This window comes from Camarhynchus parvulus, chromosome 1, assembly GCF_901933205.1.
Source record: "Camarhynchus parvulus chromosome 1, STF_HiC, whole genome shotgun sequence".
In the NCBI taxonomy this organism is placed as follows: domain Eukaryota; kingdom Metazoa; phylum Chordata; class Aves; order Passeriformes; family Thraupidae; genus Camarhynchus; species Camarhynchus parvulus.
In genome coordinates this window covers 33034572-33052391 of record NC_044571.1, presented here as the reverse complement: position 1 = coordinate 33052391, position 17820 = coordinate 33034572, and the positions used below count along the sequence as shown (strand labels likewise).

The following is a 17820-nucleotide window of genomic DNA, read 5'->3' as shown; positions in this document are numbered from 1 at the left end:
GCTCACCTCCTTAGTCCATGTGCCTAACCTGGGCATTGAAGAGATGGATTTCCTGCCTTTCAGATGCTGCTGCCTCTGTGCCAATTTCCATTCACCCAAGGTCTCTGTCCTGGTTTTAGCAGATGGATACTGGTTTTGGTAGTTTTTGTTGTAGGTTTTTGTGCCTCTTTTTGAATGGGTCAGAGATAGCCATAAAATAGAAATATAATTTGTTTTCCTGTTTCTTCTTCTGAGACTGAGCATGAGATGCCTGATTTCATCCAGCCTTTGAAACGCATTATATACTTCTATCTATATTGTGGGTTTGGGGAAGTTGGTTTAAAATCAGTTGTGTTCAAGTTTTCAGAAGACTTGTATCCACCGAATAATGAAATCTTTAAATTTCAGCCATCTTTTGTCCCATGCTCTTGAATAACACTACAAGTTATTTCAGTACAACCTTTACTTGCTTCTGCAAATACAGCCACCAACTTCTGTTGTATCTTTTCTTGCCTAAAATTAATTCTGAACAAGCTACATGAGTTGAATATAAATATCTTGTAAATGGGAATAAATTACTTCCTTTTTTACATCTAGTGGAAAAAAAGTAAGTACGTCATGCACTTCATTAGTTGATATCAGTGTCCTTTTTTTTTTTACCCCAGGCTTTGGCTCATCTGCACTTAATAGACTACATAGGAGAGCAGACAGCTTTGTTAATAAAGGTATGTTTAAAATATTTATAATTTCTAACAGGCAAGAAAAATAGTTTTATTCCAGTAGAACAATAAAGAATAATCTTATTTTGAATTTGATGTTAATGATTGCATTCCTGCATCAGTAGTATCAAGAAAGGATGTCATACTTTGGCATGGGTGATATTTAATATGTATATATCTGTCCACAGCCAGAATAAAATTTGCCAAAAATGCAACAGAAGAGCTTTCTCTATAGTCTAAAACTCCAAAATGCAAAGGTGAAAAAAGTATAAACAGCTAAAGGTCAAAATTCACAGTTGCACAGTGTATTTTTCTGTGTGAAATCTGAGTATTAGAAATATCAGTCTCTGTACTTCTATTTGTCCTTGTTTTCTTGGAAGAAGGACTGTAATTGTGTTACTGAATGTTAGGCTATTTTATCTAAGATGCCTTTCCTATCTCAGAGCCTAAAGGAATAATAACTGTCGATAAATTAAAACTGTAAAGAATGTGCAATTATGCCGTGGGGGACACACAGAGCAACACCGATCTCAAAGTTATAATTTTCTCTCAATTCCAGGTGGTTCCTGAGGATCAGCGCTTGGCAGTGGCCATTATTTTAGTGCTCTGGGTGTCTGCTTTGGCTTCCTCTGTGATTGACAACATCCCCTTCACAGCCACAATGGTAAGCTCTGTGCAGCGCTGCACATCCTCCTCCAGGTGCTGGCAAGGGAGCTGAGCTTACTGATTACAATTTGCTGTTTGGTTTCTTGAGTTTTTTTGACCTCTGCTGTGCTGTAGCTTACTTTATCCTGTGAGATTGAATCAGTATTAGAAACTAACTCATGCTCTTAAGGCATCTTGCTGGCCATTGACCCCTGCAGCTGCAGGTAGCTGTGGGACCAGAGGCACTGTTTCGGCTGCATTTTTGCTTTCTCTCCTCTTATATGCACATACATACTTGAAAAATAGAATTGTCTTTTTGATGGAAAGAAAAGATGTCACTATCCATCCACTGCTATAAATGTTTTTCCTCTATGTGCTGAGTAGTTATGCTAATGCTTTTTTAACACCCATACCTTTTATTGCTACCTTACTTTTGTAATTAGTTTAAAAACCACCAAATTATGTTAGGCATAACAAATGCTTGTCAGCAGCTGAGCTTTAATATCAGAAAAGTATCAAGTTATAACAAATTATGGCATGCTCAGATAGGTTTATTCAATCAAGTTCTCTGTTTAAAGTGTGATAATTCATTCATTATACCATACTAATATTTCATTGTTACAACTCCTTCTCAGCATATCTTTTCTTCACATTTTTTCATTCATTATTGGATGGTCATGTCCACTCTTAACCTGTGCCAAGGTTTAAGACATTTCTTGTAGGGCATATGACAAATTGGGCAGATTTGTAACCACTCTATAAATATATATTGCTGTGGTATTTTGCTTTGATTACCGTGGTGTTTCCTGTGAAATGATATTGATTTAACCACAACAGACTGCGAGCAATAGGCGTGAAAGGAAAGATTGTTTTGGGATGAGTCACCTCCCAGCAAATGCTTGAGGACTACCAAGCAATAATGCAGAAATCTTCAATTAGAAGATTTTTGCCTCATACCCAGCTAGTCTATAAAAATTGGCTTAGAGTAGTACCAAACAGCACCATGAAATGCGTATGTTTTGGGAAATGGGACTGAAGTGCAAGAATCTTTTGGGATGCCTGAGGACCATTTCTTTTGTATCTTTGAGGGTGGCAAATACAGATTGACAGGAAGGGAACCATTTTCAACATTTTAAGCTATTTAAAATTTGTGTTTTTATAATTTTGTTCGGGGATGAACATAAGAGACTGCTACAATATTTTAATTCTATTTTAATAGGCAGAGAGAAGAGATAAGAAGAAAAATGCATGCATATTCTCACCTATGTAAAAGCAGTCATTAGCTGAGGTGTTAAGATGTTAATGTACTATTTGGCAAACAAGAGTTGAGATTCATCTACTTCTGTGAATAGACTTGCGCTTTAGCCTTTGTCATTCTGCATCAGAAAATACTTACAGAATGTTTCTAAGTAACTAAGTCCCAAGATCTTTAAACTTCCATTTAAAATTCTTTTTGATTCTTTGGTACTATGTTTGTACTCTTAAAACAAGCAGTATTTAGTTTTGGAAGGCTATTTTTCAGTGTATGCACCAAAGTTATGAACTCCCGATGAGGAGTATAAAATATATTGAACCCAACTCTTTTGTAGAATGACTTTTCACTAATCAGGGATGTCTATATATGAGTTTGGTTTGGCATTCCCTAGTGATGTAGGAGTATGGGCCACCTGCTATGATGTAGCCATAAGTGATCCTGTCCTTTCCTGGGGAAAGGTTCCACAAATGAGCCTGCACTCATCGTAATGAAAGACAGATGTTGTGAATCCATCCAGGTGCCCATAAGTCTCCTTCAGTGGTGAACCAATCCAATGTCATGACCAATCTCTCCTGCATTTTTCATTAGTTATAGCTATGATGGACTGGGTACTGGCTTGGGATGTGGAATCCATCAAGTTCCTTCAGATACAAAAAAAATCTGGACAGTTTCATAGATATCAGCTGTGTACTATGACTAAAGTGTTTGGAGGATGGCATCACAGACTTCTGCCTACATTGGCTTTGCCACTGACCAGAAGGAGTTAAGGGAAACCAGTCTCATGGGATAATGGCTTGCTTGACTTGTATGTGAATTCCTTAAATATCATACAGAGATGATGAAAGGCCTGGTGGCAACTCATAGTCAAGGATGCTAATAGTGTCATTTCTGTATTAGAAAGACAAGCATACCATGATTTTTGTCCCATGTTTCAGGAATGAGGCAGTCTTGCCAGTTCTTTTGATTGTGAGCCCCCAGATGACTGTGGAAAAAACTACTGTGATGGCAGGGGCATCTGGAAAGCTACACTGTATTGCTCCTTCAGGGGTGGGAAACTTGAAGACAGGCATTAGGTCATACATGGGATGTCCCTAATACAGCCTCTGTCTTGTTGAATAAGGTCCTCCACTCATCCCCTAAAACAATATGCTGTGCATGTTGTCCAGACTTGGAGGAGGGAGAGGAGATGGGCTGAACAACCAGAGTAGTAACTCAGAAATGAATTGAGGACAGGACAGTCTTCTATGTGAGGCGACTGCCCCCTGGGCAGAAGGCACTGTGCATGTGAACTCTTTCAGTTTTCTGTTGTGTGTAGTGTTTTGATCCAGGAACTACCTGAGAAATGGAAGAAATACACAATTCCATTAGAGCCTGAGTCCTGACTTAGGTGAATAGCTGAAGGGAATCAAAACAGAAAAACCTGCAAATAACTCTGTAACTGTGATATTGTGTTTCCTTTAAAAAATCAAGTTGATGTCTAAAATTGTTGTCCAAAATTTCCTTTCAGTCTCTGTTTTTGAATTAGTGAGATAATCAGATTCATAATTATTTTCTCTGTGTATAAAAAAAAAGAAAAAATATTAATGCCTAATTAATGGATCTTGAGACTGAAAGTTTCACTTTATCTGTATTTGGTTAAATTTGACTGCTTCATGTAAAGTTTCAGGTTTGACAACATGAAAATTGATAGCTGACTTAACAGTCAGTTAACTTACTTTAAGAGGATGTGAAAAGTGGAAACTGTAGATTGATATTTTGAAAAGGGAATTAGAATTATCCTGAGCCAGCATTACACAGCATTCTAGGAAATAAACTATTTTATGATTTGAAGTAATGAAAACCAATAAAGAAAATTATTTCCTAGAAGAAGTTCTAGGCATTTGCAAAAGATTCTATGTATCTATGTAGACAAATTAGGATTCTTCCTTATCCTAAAACACAACACATTATCTGCAGTCTTAAGAACAAAACATAAATATTTTTGGTTATTTTAAGATGGGTATAATTTAGAGTGAAAATATTCGTGTGTTTAAACAGAGAGAACATGTTGATGATTTTCAGGAGCCTTTAGCAACATGGAGAAAATTTCTCTCCCACTAAAATATTCTGAAATTACAAAAATCAGATCAGTGTATTATTTGAAGTGCCTTACCTTGAAAATACCTTTTCAAAGCAACACTTTTGTTGGTGAAATTCTTCTCTGCTCTTGACAAGGGTAAATCTGGTGTAACCCACAATCAAAAATGTCAGTACCATATGGAATTCATGTACGGAAGTTGCTAAATGGAAAAGTCTGTGAAGAGGGCAGAACACAGCATGTATTTTTGCTACAAAGGATGCTGTACAAAGATAATAGCCTACAAGAAGCAATTGAATGAGTTTCTGAGTGCACTTAGCTCATCATAGGTTGAGTACTTTTATTGTTTCTGTCTGGCCGAAATTCTGAGTTTTTTTAAATTAAAATAGACCATTGGAACTGCATGAAGACAAAAAAGTTTTCAAAATGTATTCTAATTGCTTGTTTCAAATAATTTGTCCTGTATGCAAAGACAATGAGCTGCCCCAAAACAAGATGGGGGGATGAGAATTGCCCAATGAACTGTAATCCCGGGACTTTCCTCTTCACTCTAAATTGACAAGTGAAAATACAGCTACCTAATTAAATATATGTCTGTATGACTGAGTGTTTATTACATTTCTTTGCATAAGTATGCCTGGCAACTGTGATAGCTATCTGCAAGTGATAGAACAATCAATCATTTTTGACACCAAGTAAAAGAAATACTGTATAAAAGTATTGTAGAGTTATAGAATAGACTATTTCACTTGGAAGAGACCCACAGCAGTCATCCAATACAACTGCCTGAGCAAATCAGGACTGACCAAAAATTTAAGCCTGTTATTAAGGATATTGTCCAAATGACTCTTAAACCCTGATAGGCTTAGGGCACTGAGCACCTCTCTAGGAATCTTTTTCCAATGTTTGACCATCCTCTCAGTAAAGAAATGCTTCCTGATGTCCATTCTGAATGTGCAGCTCTGAGCCATTGCCCCATATTTTGTCACTGGATCTCAGAAGAGCTAGGCACATCCATCTCTACTTCCCCTTCTCAGAAAGCTGTAAAAAGTAATGAAATCACCCCCTCAGCTCTCTTCTCTCCAAACTCAACCAACTCAGTTGCTCCTCACAGGACACACCTTCCAGCCCTGTCACCAGCTTTGTTGCCCTCCTCTGGAAATGCTCAAGGACCTTCGTACTGTCCCTCAAGAGAATCAACAGTACCTCCCAGTACAGTATCATTAGTAAACTTGCTAATGGTGCATTCAACTCCTGCTTTCAGATTGTTAGATATTCAGATAAATATTTTGAACAGAACTAGCCTTAGAACCCTGAGGAATGTCTCTGGTACCTGGTCACCAGTCAGCTGTAACCGCACACGCTGCAACCCTCTGGGCTTTGCCCATCAGCCAGGTGTTCACTCAGTGCCCTGTGAACCTGCTCATCCCACAGCTGGACAGCTTGTCTATGCTGCCAGGAACAGTTATCAAAAGCCTTCCTAGGATCCAGAAAAACTACATCCACTACCTTCCCTTCATCCACGAGGAGGGTGACTTTATCATAGGAGGATATCAAACTAGTTAAACAAGATTTTCCCACTGTGAGCTCCTGCTGGCTGTGCCTGATAATTGTACTGCTCTTTAAATGCCTTTCAACAGTGCCCAGTACAATATTTTCTGCATTTTTTCCATGCTCTGAGATTAGACTAACAGGTCTGTGTTTCTCTGGGTCTTTCTTCATGCTCTTTCTCTAAACTGGAATAACATTGACAAGCTGCCAGCCAGCAGAAACCTTCCCAGGTTCCCAAGACCTTAGGTGATCAAGAAGGGTTCTGCCATAACTTCTGCTGGCTTTTTCAGGGCTCTGGAAAGAATCCCATCATGCTCCATGGACTTGTGAACATTCAGCTGATACGACAGGTCCTTATACAGTTTCAGGGTCCCAAATTTTGAGTTTGATAAATACTTTGTGGGAAACTCTGTGAACTCTGTATGTAAAAGGATGCGTTGCCAGCAGCAAATATAATCTGTGTTGCCTGCTGAAAATCCAGTATATATAGTTATACCTGAGAATTGTTTAAGAAACACCATGATAATGTTCTATCATAAAAAAATTCATAAACCAGGAGCTTGGCTATTATATTTCTCACATTTTAACTTTTAATGGCAAGAGTTTTTGTCATGTTGCATATCCAGCTTTCTTTGTCTGCAGAATAAATGTATTGGTGCTCTATTGATGCCCTATGTGACATTCTATTAGACCTCTGATACTTCTTTTCCTTTATCAACAGGCTAAACTCGCAATGATTCTTTGACAGGCAGACTTCCTAATTTTCAAGGCCTGGACTTTCCTAGTATTGTCGTGTTTGAATAGCCATGAATTTTCTGCCATTAGAATTTTAAGTGACATGATGTTATTACCAGTATGCTCTTTAGTTTAATTTACATGTTTTATCAGCTATATATGCTGAAGACATCTCTTTGTATTTTTCTTTTATTACCGGAAATAAAAAGACAGCCACAGTAAATCCCTGTTTTAGCTGAGTTTAAATTCTATTTCCTCAATATAGAGCAACAATTTCTGTGAATCATCTGGCTGACAAGGTGACTTAGTCTCTGACAGGTCTTAGAAAGTAAATAATTTTTGGCCCACTGTTTATTGTCTCTAACATTATTGGATGCTTTTCTCTTGCAGTGCTGAATGTTTCACATGTATCTCATTTTCTTACTGCCAGCTCTATTTTTGGAATTTCCTTGCCCTCTGCCCTTCCAGCATTATCTATGATGTCCTGCATTTCACTGCTTGGTAAAAGTGCAAGACTAGGCTGTAGCCATCTGCAGAGACAGAGCAATCATCAAGAATTTGGGAAGCTACAAATAGTTTGCTTTCTATAAATGCATATTCTCTGCAGTTTTCACAGAAGACCTCTTTGCCACAGATAGTTCTTAGTGAAATGTGTGTAGTGGAATCCCATGGTGTAGAGCAGCAATGAGTCCCTAAAATAATAGCGTGAATTGCTGTTTCATAGACATGCACAAATAGACAAACCAGACAATGTCATAGGAGCATGGAATGCTTTAGGTGTGAAGATCTTAAAGATCAGCCAGTTCCAGCCCTCCTGCCATGGGTAGGGACACCTTCTGCTAGACCAAGTTGTTCAAAGCCCTGCGTAATCTGGTCTTGAACACTTTGTCCATATTGAAGACAAAAGTGTTAAATGGCACCAGTCCCAATATCAACCCTAAAGAATGACACTTGTCAGTGGGGTCCCCTTGGACATTGAGCCATTGACCACAAATCTTTAAGTATGATCATCCAGCCAATTTCTTATCCACCAAATGGTCCATCAGATCCATGCCTCTCCAATTTGGGCCAAAGCTATCAAATTTGCCAGGCACCATTTGCACTTAGTAAAGCCATATCGGATGTCATCAATCACTTCCTTGTTTTCCATCTCCCCACTTTCCAGGAGGATCTGCTACATGACCTTGCCAGGTACTGAGGTGAGACTAATTGGCCTGTAGTTTTCCAGGTCTTTCTTTTTCTCTTTTAAAAATGAGGGATATGTTTCCCCTTTTCAGTCAGTGGGAACTTCACTGCCATGACTTCCCAAATATGATGCATTGTGGCTTAGTCACTTCCTCAGCTGGTTCCCTCAGGACCTGCAGATATATCTCATCGGGTCCCATGGACTTGGGCACCTTCTGTTTCCTTAGAACGGTCTCAAACCTAATCTTTGCCTACAGCAGGTGGTTGGTTCTTCATTCCCCCAGTCCCTACCTTTGCCTTCTATGACTTGAGCAATGTGGCTGGAGCTCTTGCTGATGAAGACCAAGACAGAAAAGTCATTGAGTACCTCAGCCATTTCCACATGTCCTGGAAAACCAGGTCTCCGATTTCCTTCCTCCACATTTTCCCTAGTCTTCCTTTCATCACTGAGGTACCTATAGCAGCTTTTCTTGTTGCTCTTGATGTCCCTGACCAGATTTAAATCTATCAGAGCTTTAGCTTTCCTAACCTGAGCGCTGGCTGCTTGTACAGTCTCTCTCTATTACTCCCAGGATACCTGTCCTTGCTTCCACCCTCTGTAAGATTCTTTTTTTCTGTGTTTGAGTTTGTCCAGGAGTTCCATGTAGGCCTACTGGCATTTTTGCCTGATTTTTTCTTTGTCAGGATGCGTTTCTGAGCTTGCAGGAGGAGGTCCTGGAATATTAACCAGTTTTGTTGGGTCAGTCTTGATCTGCTGAATTCTACTGCACTGCACAGCTATAGGACCTGGCAACTTGCTTAAGTTACTCTTCTGCACATGAGGGTGTGTGCAATTACTTGTACAAGTGCTGTCTTTGGAAAGCAGAAATAGCTGAGAGAGTTTCACTCTTTGTGAGTCTGCTGCCCATCCCAGGAGGAGATGCTCACTGATAGAGCAGTACCAGTGCCCCTCCGCTGGTCTCATCTCTGCATATCTGGTGCACTGGTGGGGTGTGGGGCATTATTTGCTCGGCACTCAGGAGCTGTCTGCCAATGGCTTTAGGACTGATCTCAACGATAGGAAATATTGAGAACTAAATTGTTTTAAATTAAATATAACTTAATTTTGTATTGCTTATCATGTTCTAGCTGTGATGGTTTGAAAGCAATAAAGTTTGTGATGAGAAATGACATCTTTATTTACTGTTTCATGCAAAAAACAGACAAGATGTTGAGAATGCTGAACCTTCTTTAGGCCTTAAAATAGAAATAGACATCTTATGTAAAATTCAAGAATAATTATTTATAAATTAGCTTATCTAGGCTAATCGATAAGAGGGTTTAAGAGAGATGAGTAGCACCACTGTTGGGAGGAATGGGGAAAGCGTTGTAATTCTTCATTAAGCCTGTATATTGCTCCACACCAAAAGAACACATGCAGTCAGTAAAGCTGAGCATCACTCAGCCATCCAAGTGAAAGCATTTTTCAGAAAGCAGAAGAGATCATACCCCTTGAGGGTGAACTGTGAAATACATTAAAATGACAAATTGGAGGATTAAAAGTCATAACTCTGTTGACTACCAAAACTCTTCAACTCTGAGAAAGCATTAATTTTAAGATATATCACAGTTATTTTCTCAAATCTTTTCCTGCTTCATGTCTCACCGTTCCACATTTTCTTATTCTTTCTCTTTCCCTTTTTCCTCATAAACCTCTGAACATGTTAAAAACAAGAGAATGAAATTGTCACCTCTCCCCTTCCCAATAACTTTCTCTCTACAGGTACTGATCACACCATTTTTTCAAACCAAGTAGTCACAAAATTATGTTGAACTCAAACCATTTTTCTGAACTAAGGTGAAGTTGTTTAGCTTTGAAGAATGTTACTGGCTGAGAACTGAGGGTAGATCTGGCTAGAAAGCCTGCCTGCTGTATTTTTAGGCTCTATACCAACAGGCTAATGAAGTCTATGATGCCTTCCTATCAATCTCATTTCACTTTTCAGGGTTTTTTTATATTTTTCTTTTTTAAATTTTATTTTATTTGCTAAAGCAATTAAATGAAATCCATAAAACTGCCTGTTCTGGTTTTGACTGGCATGGAATTAATTGTCTTAGTAATAGCTGCTACAGTGCTGTGCTTTGAATTTACTATACGAATTATTTTGATAACACACTGATGTTCTGGTTGTTGCTAAGTAGTGCTTATCCCCAGTCAAGGACTGTTCATTTTCCCATGCTGTGCCAGGGAGCAGGAGCACAAGAAATTGGAGGGTGGGTGAGGGAGCATAACCAGGAGAGCTGATACAAGCTGGGCAAAGGGTTATTCCATACCACAGAACGACACACTCGGTAGGGAGTTGTCCAGTTGTCACCAATTGCTTCTGAGGGATGGGCTGGGCAGAAGTCAGCAGGTAGTGACCAATTGTATTACACATAATTAATTTATCTTCCACTCTACTCCTTTTTCTGTCACTCATTTTCATTAATATAATAAATGATAAAAAATAAAAATAAAAATAATAACCTTATTTGCTATCATGATAATTATTAATTATTGTTATAATATTTTTACAATCATTAAACTGCTTTTATCTCAACCCATAAGGTTTAATGTTTTTTCCTGATTGTTCTTTCTCTCTAAGGGGAGGTGTGGGGGAGTATGAGATGGGAACCACATGGTGCTTAGTTGCTGGCTGGCATTAGACCATTTGCAAATATTTCCCAGTCAACTAAATCCACATTCCCTGGTAAATATGATGTTGAAATAAGAAGTAAAATAGCTCTGATCTGCTTATGAATTCAGAAGCCTGCCAAATGGAGTTTTCTCAATTTTTCCCTAATCAATCAGATATTTTTGATTACAAAAAGGATTTGTAGTTTTTTGGCTACTGACTCAAGATCTACAGCCATCTTCCCTGTGAAGGTCTGGGCATCTTTTACCATCATCTCCAGAGAGAGGAGATGCATCTCTGTGCTTTAGTTTTCATGAAATGAAAGGGCAGTTGATTTATAGTCACTGTCAGTTCCCTGTAGACCTGGGAGGATCTCATGGAAGGGACTCAAAACCTGAAGACAGCCTCAGTTTTGTTAGCAGTACTTGTGTCAGGCTTGACCTAATGTCAATAGCTTCTCCTCAGCCATGGGACTAGCAGAGTCAGTGGGGAAAATTGAGCAAAGATCAAGCATATGATGCAAAGAAACTAATTAAGAAAACCAACATCAAGCACAAAAAAATTTACTCCCCCCCAATTACTCTTTGACCTTACTGGTGGTATTAATTGTTTCCTTTAATGAACTTTGCTTATGTTGTGCTGATGGTCGGATTATGTCTCCTGATTCTCTCTCTTTTCTTCTTGAACCACAGATTCCTGTGCTTCTCAATCTGAGTAAAGATCCAGATGTTAACTTGCCTATGAAACCATTAATCTTCTCATTGGCTATGGGTGCGTGCCTTGGAGGTAAGAGTTTATGTGAGAAAGCTGACATAAGGTAACAGCTATGCAATTGTTGCATGTGTAAACTGGCACAATTAGTTCAATCATTTCACTGTGCAAGGCATATGGAGAGCCAGATTCAGCTTCTTTGACTTCAAAGCACTCCTGGATGAAGATCCCAGTCGGTTGCTGCTGCTACAATAGGATTTTTGCAGTCTGTGTTTGAAGTCTGTATCTGCATAATCTACAGACATAGAAACAGTCCAGATGGTGCTTATATGGCTGTGATCTTTTGTGAGAGAAAAGACAAAGATACATTTGGCTTTCAGAACAGAAAGCCATCATTGCTCATTGAAAAGATGCAGAAAATGTATAATAGCTAAGATCTGAATGCTTGATTCAAAATCTGCTGAAGTCACTGGAAGGTTTTCTGGCTGGTTTTGGATACAGAAATTATTTCAGTATCCATTTGCTGACCTATTTATTACTCATCATTGTAAGGAAAATACTTTTTAAGTCTTCGGGAAATGTACCTTTAATAATGAATCTAACAGCCATTTTTCTAGTGCCCATCTTGATGTTAACTGGGATTTTGTGTATTGTCAGTACATTAGCACAAAAGAAGGACATGTTTTTGTGACTGTTTTTAAATTTTTTTAATTAAAAAGGTAGCATGAATGTACTGTAGGCTCTGGATTTTGTCTCTATTTTTTCTAAGAATAAAAGAGAATAATCCAGTAGATTTTAAGTTAATACTTACAAGGATTTTTTTTACATTTTGGAAATGGCTTGTGAAGATGATACAATACAATGTTTCCATATAACAAGTCCACTAAATGCCATGAAAATGTGTAAGTTTTAAATCAGAAATAAAGTTAGTACTATTTTTTTACTACTTAGAATTTTAATGCTAATTATATTCTATTGGCTGATCCCTAAATACTTAGGTAGTTGTTATATAGAGTTAAAATTAATAACATGTTGTTCTACCATGGATCCACCCCTTCTTCCCCTCCATGCCCCTCTAAACAGTTCCTGTGACTCCACAGGGATAACTAAAACCAAATTTGTGCGCAATATAAGTTCAGGTTTGTTTATTCAACTAAGTGATTGTGAGTACAAGTGACCTTAATACCTAACAATGATTACAGTGATGTAATTTACAGATTGAGTTTTAAGAGCGTGTTGCCAAGGCGGGACAATTTCACACCAGTTATTGATTTGAGGAATATCTCTTTGTGCTTGTTATTACTCATCATTATATTGTGACTTTAATCTGTTTCTCTTTAAAACCAGTGATTGGAATAATCAGCATATCTTCATATAGATGTTTGCCATAAAAATATTATACTTCTTCACCTTTTCATAGGACTCAGATTTCTTAGAGGTCTTTTTCAACCTAAAAGACACTATGATTCTGTGGATTTGTTGATCACTGAACACACTCTCATTTCATTAAATTTCAGATTATAAAAAAGCATAAGGAATATAAAGTTAGTCAGATTATGCTGACATATTCTGAGTGGGATGTGCTTTACCAGCCTTGGAGCCTTTACCAGTCTCAGCTGATTTTCCTAAACTGTCAGTTATCATCTTAACGCAAATTCCTTAAATTTGATTTGCTGAAGGGCTGCCTGGATTTTGAGAGACTTCTGTGTGTATGCAGTTATGAGACAAAATTTAAAATGTAAACAGTAGCATGAGAATGATTTGAATTATAGAGATTAGAGACCCATACAAAGTGCCTAGGTGCTCAAATCCATACAAATATTTGGATAAAAGGTTAGATCATTATTAGCAAAAGCTTAAACTTTCCTGACTGTTCTCCATTAGGATAAAGCTGAGCATATGCTGATTATGCTGGCAAATGTCTTCTAAGGAGTGTTAGGCTGAAATTTAATGTGCTTCTGATTTTCCATTGATGAAAAGCTAATGGACAGGAGCTTATTGTTGGAGACTAAGAAGTGTGTGAAAGCTTTAGCTTTAAAAGATGCAGCCTTGAAAAGTGGGGAAAAAGGGGCTTTTCTTTCTTAAAAAAAGAATTGTTGATGGTCCTTAAAGATTATTTCCAAAAGAGAATTCCCATCATCCCTGAAGTATATGAAGGAATCCTCAAGGTAGCCTAATGCAGTTGCAGTAGGAGTAGATGACAATCATATCGTTACTGCCTGGTGCTTAGGGCAAAAGATTGCATCTTATCTCTGCTTATGCAGCCATAAGGGAACTTGAGAAACAAGATATTTTGTAGAAGAGTCTTACAAAATAATACATTACAACTACATATTGTAGGGTTAGCTGTTTATTACATAACGCAGAACTTAATTTCTGGTAATTTGATAACATTTCTGTAGTTCAGGGTAAACACTGCTAATGTGTCTGTAAAGGGAGCATCAGCATTTGTGCTTGTCTTGGAAAAAGCATCCATTTTCTCCTAAAAAATTTCCAGTGGTTTCAATTACTTTATTCCTATTGCTACAAAGTGCACAGACAGCTACATATTTGGAAGATAATAAGATGAGAAAAGGCAGTAATTTTCCTTCATTGCGTTAGCTGTTGTCCTGGAAAGGAAAGAAGGATGGAGTCAGTCTCAAATAAGATGAAAAGACCTTTGATGGTATAACTGTCACGTTGTTGTCATAGTCTCCCAAAAGAGAGCTGCTGCTGCTAAATTTCTGTCTTTGATAGCCTGATGCTCAGACAAAAGGAGTAAAGGAATATCACATAGATGCTCCTTGTTCTGTGAAGTGTGTCTCTGAAGGTGATAAGGGATAAAAAAATCCTGTCTCTTAATTGAGAAAGCCAAGGACAGTGATGATCATGATGGGTTCCTGGTGAGAGTGTCACAATTTCAAATTTTTTTGATATTGCTCATAGTTGGCCTGTTCTTTTTGGCAGAAATTTTCTTGTTTAGGTCAGATCAATCTTATACAGTTAAGAAATAAACATGATAATTTTTCAGGGGATCTGGTTCTGGAAATTTAGATCTATATTTGTCCCAGGTATCTTTAAGAACTTAAGTAGTAAGTTAGGAGTCTGGCTGCCCCAATCTCCATATTTAGTGATGGAGATAGTGATACAATCAAGGTGTTCATTCAACCACTGATATTGCCAGATGATCTTTGCAGAGCTCATTATTAATTCACATCTTCCTGGATATTAGTGGTCAGGCTGATTAAGTGTCCAGAAAAATTGTGTTGCTCATGGAGTTTTTTTAAGTGTGATTCACCAGTATTTCAATTACATGTTAACAATGAAGGGAAAGAAAACAGGAAATATAAAAGGTACTAAAGGAAGTATACAAGGAAGAAACTTATGGGATGTTCTAATGAATCTGTATTACTTTAGCATGAGAGGGCTCTGAATAAAGCTTCATTCATTAGTGTTTTGTATTCTAGTACTTGATGGAATTATAACACTCTGAAGACTGAATTTTATGCAGAACTTCCAAGAGTGTCTAGGGAACGCTGAAATTCTGGAGAGCAAATGAAGGTTGCTAGCTACAGCAATTTCAGAACAAGAGAAACTTTAATTGCACTTTTTATTTTGGCTCATGACTTTTAAAAGAGCATAAAATAAGGATTCAACTTAAATTTATTAAGTGTACAGTCAGAAATTCACCTGTTAAGATTGTTCAATTGTGTAGAACTAGACTATTTACTGAGCTGAGAGGTTATAGCTAAAATATTATTTGAGGGGTTTTTATACATTTGACATTTAAAGAACTGGCATTTATTTGGCCTTTTATCTCTTTCTCTCTCTCTCTTCTTTTTTTTTTTCATGATTTATAAACAGTATGCTTAAAAAAAATCAAATTAATTTTTGAAACTTCCTGCCTTCTGAGATCTCAGTTGCTAGCATAGAAAAGTGCAAAAATTCTGCTGCAGTGACTATTAATATGGTCCAGAGGGGATATTTTTTACAATGTATAGTTTTGCACTATTTTCTTTCTCTGTATATTTTCCTGAAGGACCTGAAAGTCATTACTGTTACAATTCTGCAGAAATAGGGAGTTTCTAGGATGCATTCAGTTGTGCTATTCTGGCCACACAATTCTGTTGTAGGCTCTATGTCAAGACAGGAGGCAAGAAGAGAGGATTGCTGGCACTTTTCTTCTAACCTGACAGGGTCAAAACCCAGGTGTGAATAAAATTCATTATCCACAGGACATTGTGCTAATTACAGCTATTACAGCTATCCCACAGTGTAACTAAACAGTAGGATTTCTCTCAATAGTCCAGTCCTGTAGCTATTCTGCCTCTCAGCAGCCCTCCTTAGGTCCCTGGTGCAGACGGAGCCTTGCACAGTGGAGTATCACTGATTTATTATTCCTGCAGATTCTACCCAATAAGATCCTAAACTATGTTTAAAGCTTCAGAGACACTGAAAGTATAAAGCTAATAATATTGTTTATATTCATAAACCAATCCTCCTTCTCTGCAATATGAGGAAAAGTTATATCCTTCAGAAAGCATAAAATATAATAAATATATTATAATTAGCATTATAAAAAACTGTAGCTATTTTACTGTTCTTTTATAGTTATAATAGATCAAATTTGTATAACACTTTTCAATTTGAAAGATTAAAAACATCTACCGAAAAATGAATGCATGGTGTAAAAATATAGCTGTTATTTAGGAGGAGCAGCTTTGGTTTTGAACTCTATTGTTGTATAAAATGTGCAATTGAAACTGTAGGAAATTTTTTCTGGTAGAGACAATATACCTACCTGAGCTTGGTTTTAACCAGGACATGAATATTGGAAGATCCTATTGGTTCTAAAAAAGTCTTTTAATGACAAGAAATCCTGGGGCTCCGTTCTATGTCTTATGGGCAAGACAGTCCAGATTCAGATAAATATTTTTTTATCAATATAAAACTCAATCCAAATCAAAGGGTGGTATTTTAAGGAATGAGAGCAATCTTTCAGAATGTAAAGGATATTGCTGCTCTTGTCCTTGAAAGGAAGGCAAATCAAATAGGGAAATTTAGGAAACACCTCACAGTTTTTATTTAAAGACCTCAGGCCAGTCTTTAGCAGTATTATACCTTTAAATACCTTTAAATTGTACATATCTAGAAACATGTTTTTTATATGTCTTCTACTAATATCTAATTTGGTTTCTAAACGTACTTTGCATCGTTTCTATGATGTTTGCAGTGCTGGAAATGAATTCAACAGTAGCTGCTGTCCATTAAATGGTAGTACTCTTTTCTTGTTCTTAACGATGGCCTCATTCAGATGTTACCTGAAAAGTGTTGTGTTACGTTGTAGTGTGAAAAACATTGGATATAAGCAGGAGGACTCTTTTCACTCAATTAATACCTGAGAGCCCAAACTGTCCTCTTGCCCATTTCTGTAAGAGCCGGAATCTGTAACCTTCTATAAAAATCCAGTTGCTCTTTTCCTTAGCCCTTTAATTACATTCAAGCTCTGAGATATCTTCATGCCTTTTCAGTGTGAAGTTCTTAAAGCCCAGCAGTGCTGAAAAGTCCTTGGTGTGAGACCCAGGCTTGTTTCCAGATCCTCTGCAACTAAAGCACATTATTTAAGATTGCCAAAGATTGTCCCCTGGAGTTTGGAAGATATGCAGAAGAAAATTTTGAGCCTAAAATATAAAACCAGGAAAAACTAAGTGTGACCATTTGACAGACATGTCTTTGTCTGTATGAAGGCACTATCAGAGACAAGTTTGGTTTTAAGACACTGAGTTAATATGGAAAATAATCCCCATATTGAAACTAGAATTTTTTTTCAGCAAGGACATTTTTCTAAGCTTGAAAAGAGTTACCTTGGCAGACATGCATGTGTAGATAGATGCATGCCATTAAGGGTGAAATATGAAGCCTATGGGGTAAAGGATAATGTTTCAGCTACACTGATGGGAATTTATAGTTTGGGTGGTAAGTCTTAGACTTTAAATTGGAAATAAGACAGCTTTGTGCAGTATTGATTTAGAAAATAAATTTATACCAAACACCAAAATCACTTGATTGTAACGCTAGCATTACTGATAACTTTGAAATGCCTCTATTAATGGTTTTCAACCTGTGTAAAATAACTGCAAGCTATAAAGTTCTGCAAATTAGAGAGAGGATAATGATCAGACATGCCACTGGGGCTCCTACAAAGTATATGTGGAGATGCCTTTAATTTTCTTTACTTGCTTTGTTCATTTCTTCATTATAAATGACAGAAGGTTCTTTCCAGGAGCCTTTCTGTTTTCGGAAATATATGGAATAGGCAAACTGATTTTG

General features: G+C 37.4%; 1 protein-coding gene across 1 annotated transcript in view; it reads left to right on the top strand.

Annotated features, from left to right (window-relative positions):
• Positions 1-17820, top strand: part of OCA2 (OCA2 melanosomal transmembrane protein) — a 161083-nt gene that overhangs the window by 100516 nt on the left and 42747 nt on the right. The window contains exons 19-21 of the mRNA XM_030951234.1: positions 645-704; positions 1258-1362; positions 11493-11586. Of these exons, the coding sequence (XP_030807094.1) occupies positions 645-704; positions 1258-1362; positions 11493-11586 (259 nt within the window). The remainder of the gene's footprint in view (positions 1-644; positions 705-1257; positions 1363-11492; positions 11587-17820) is intronic.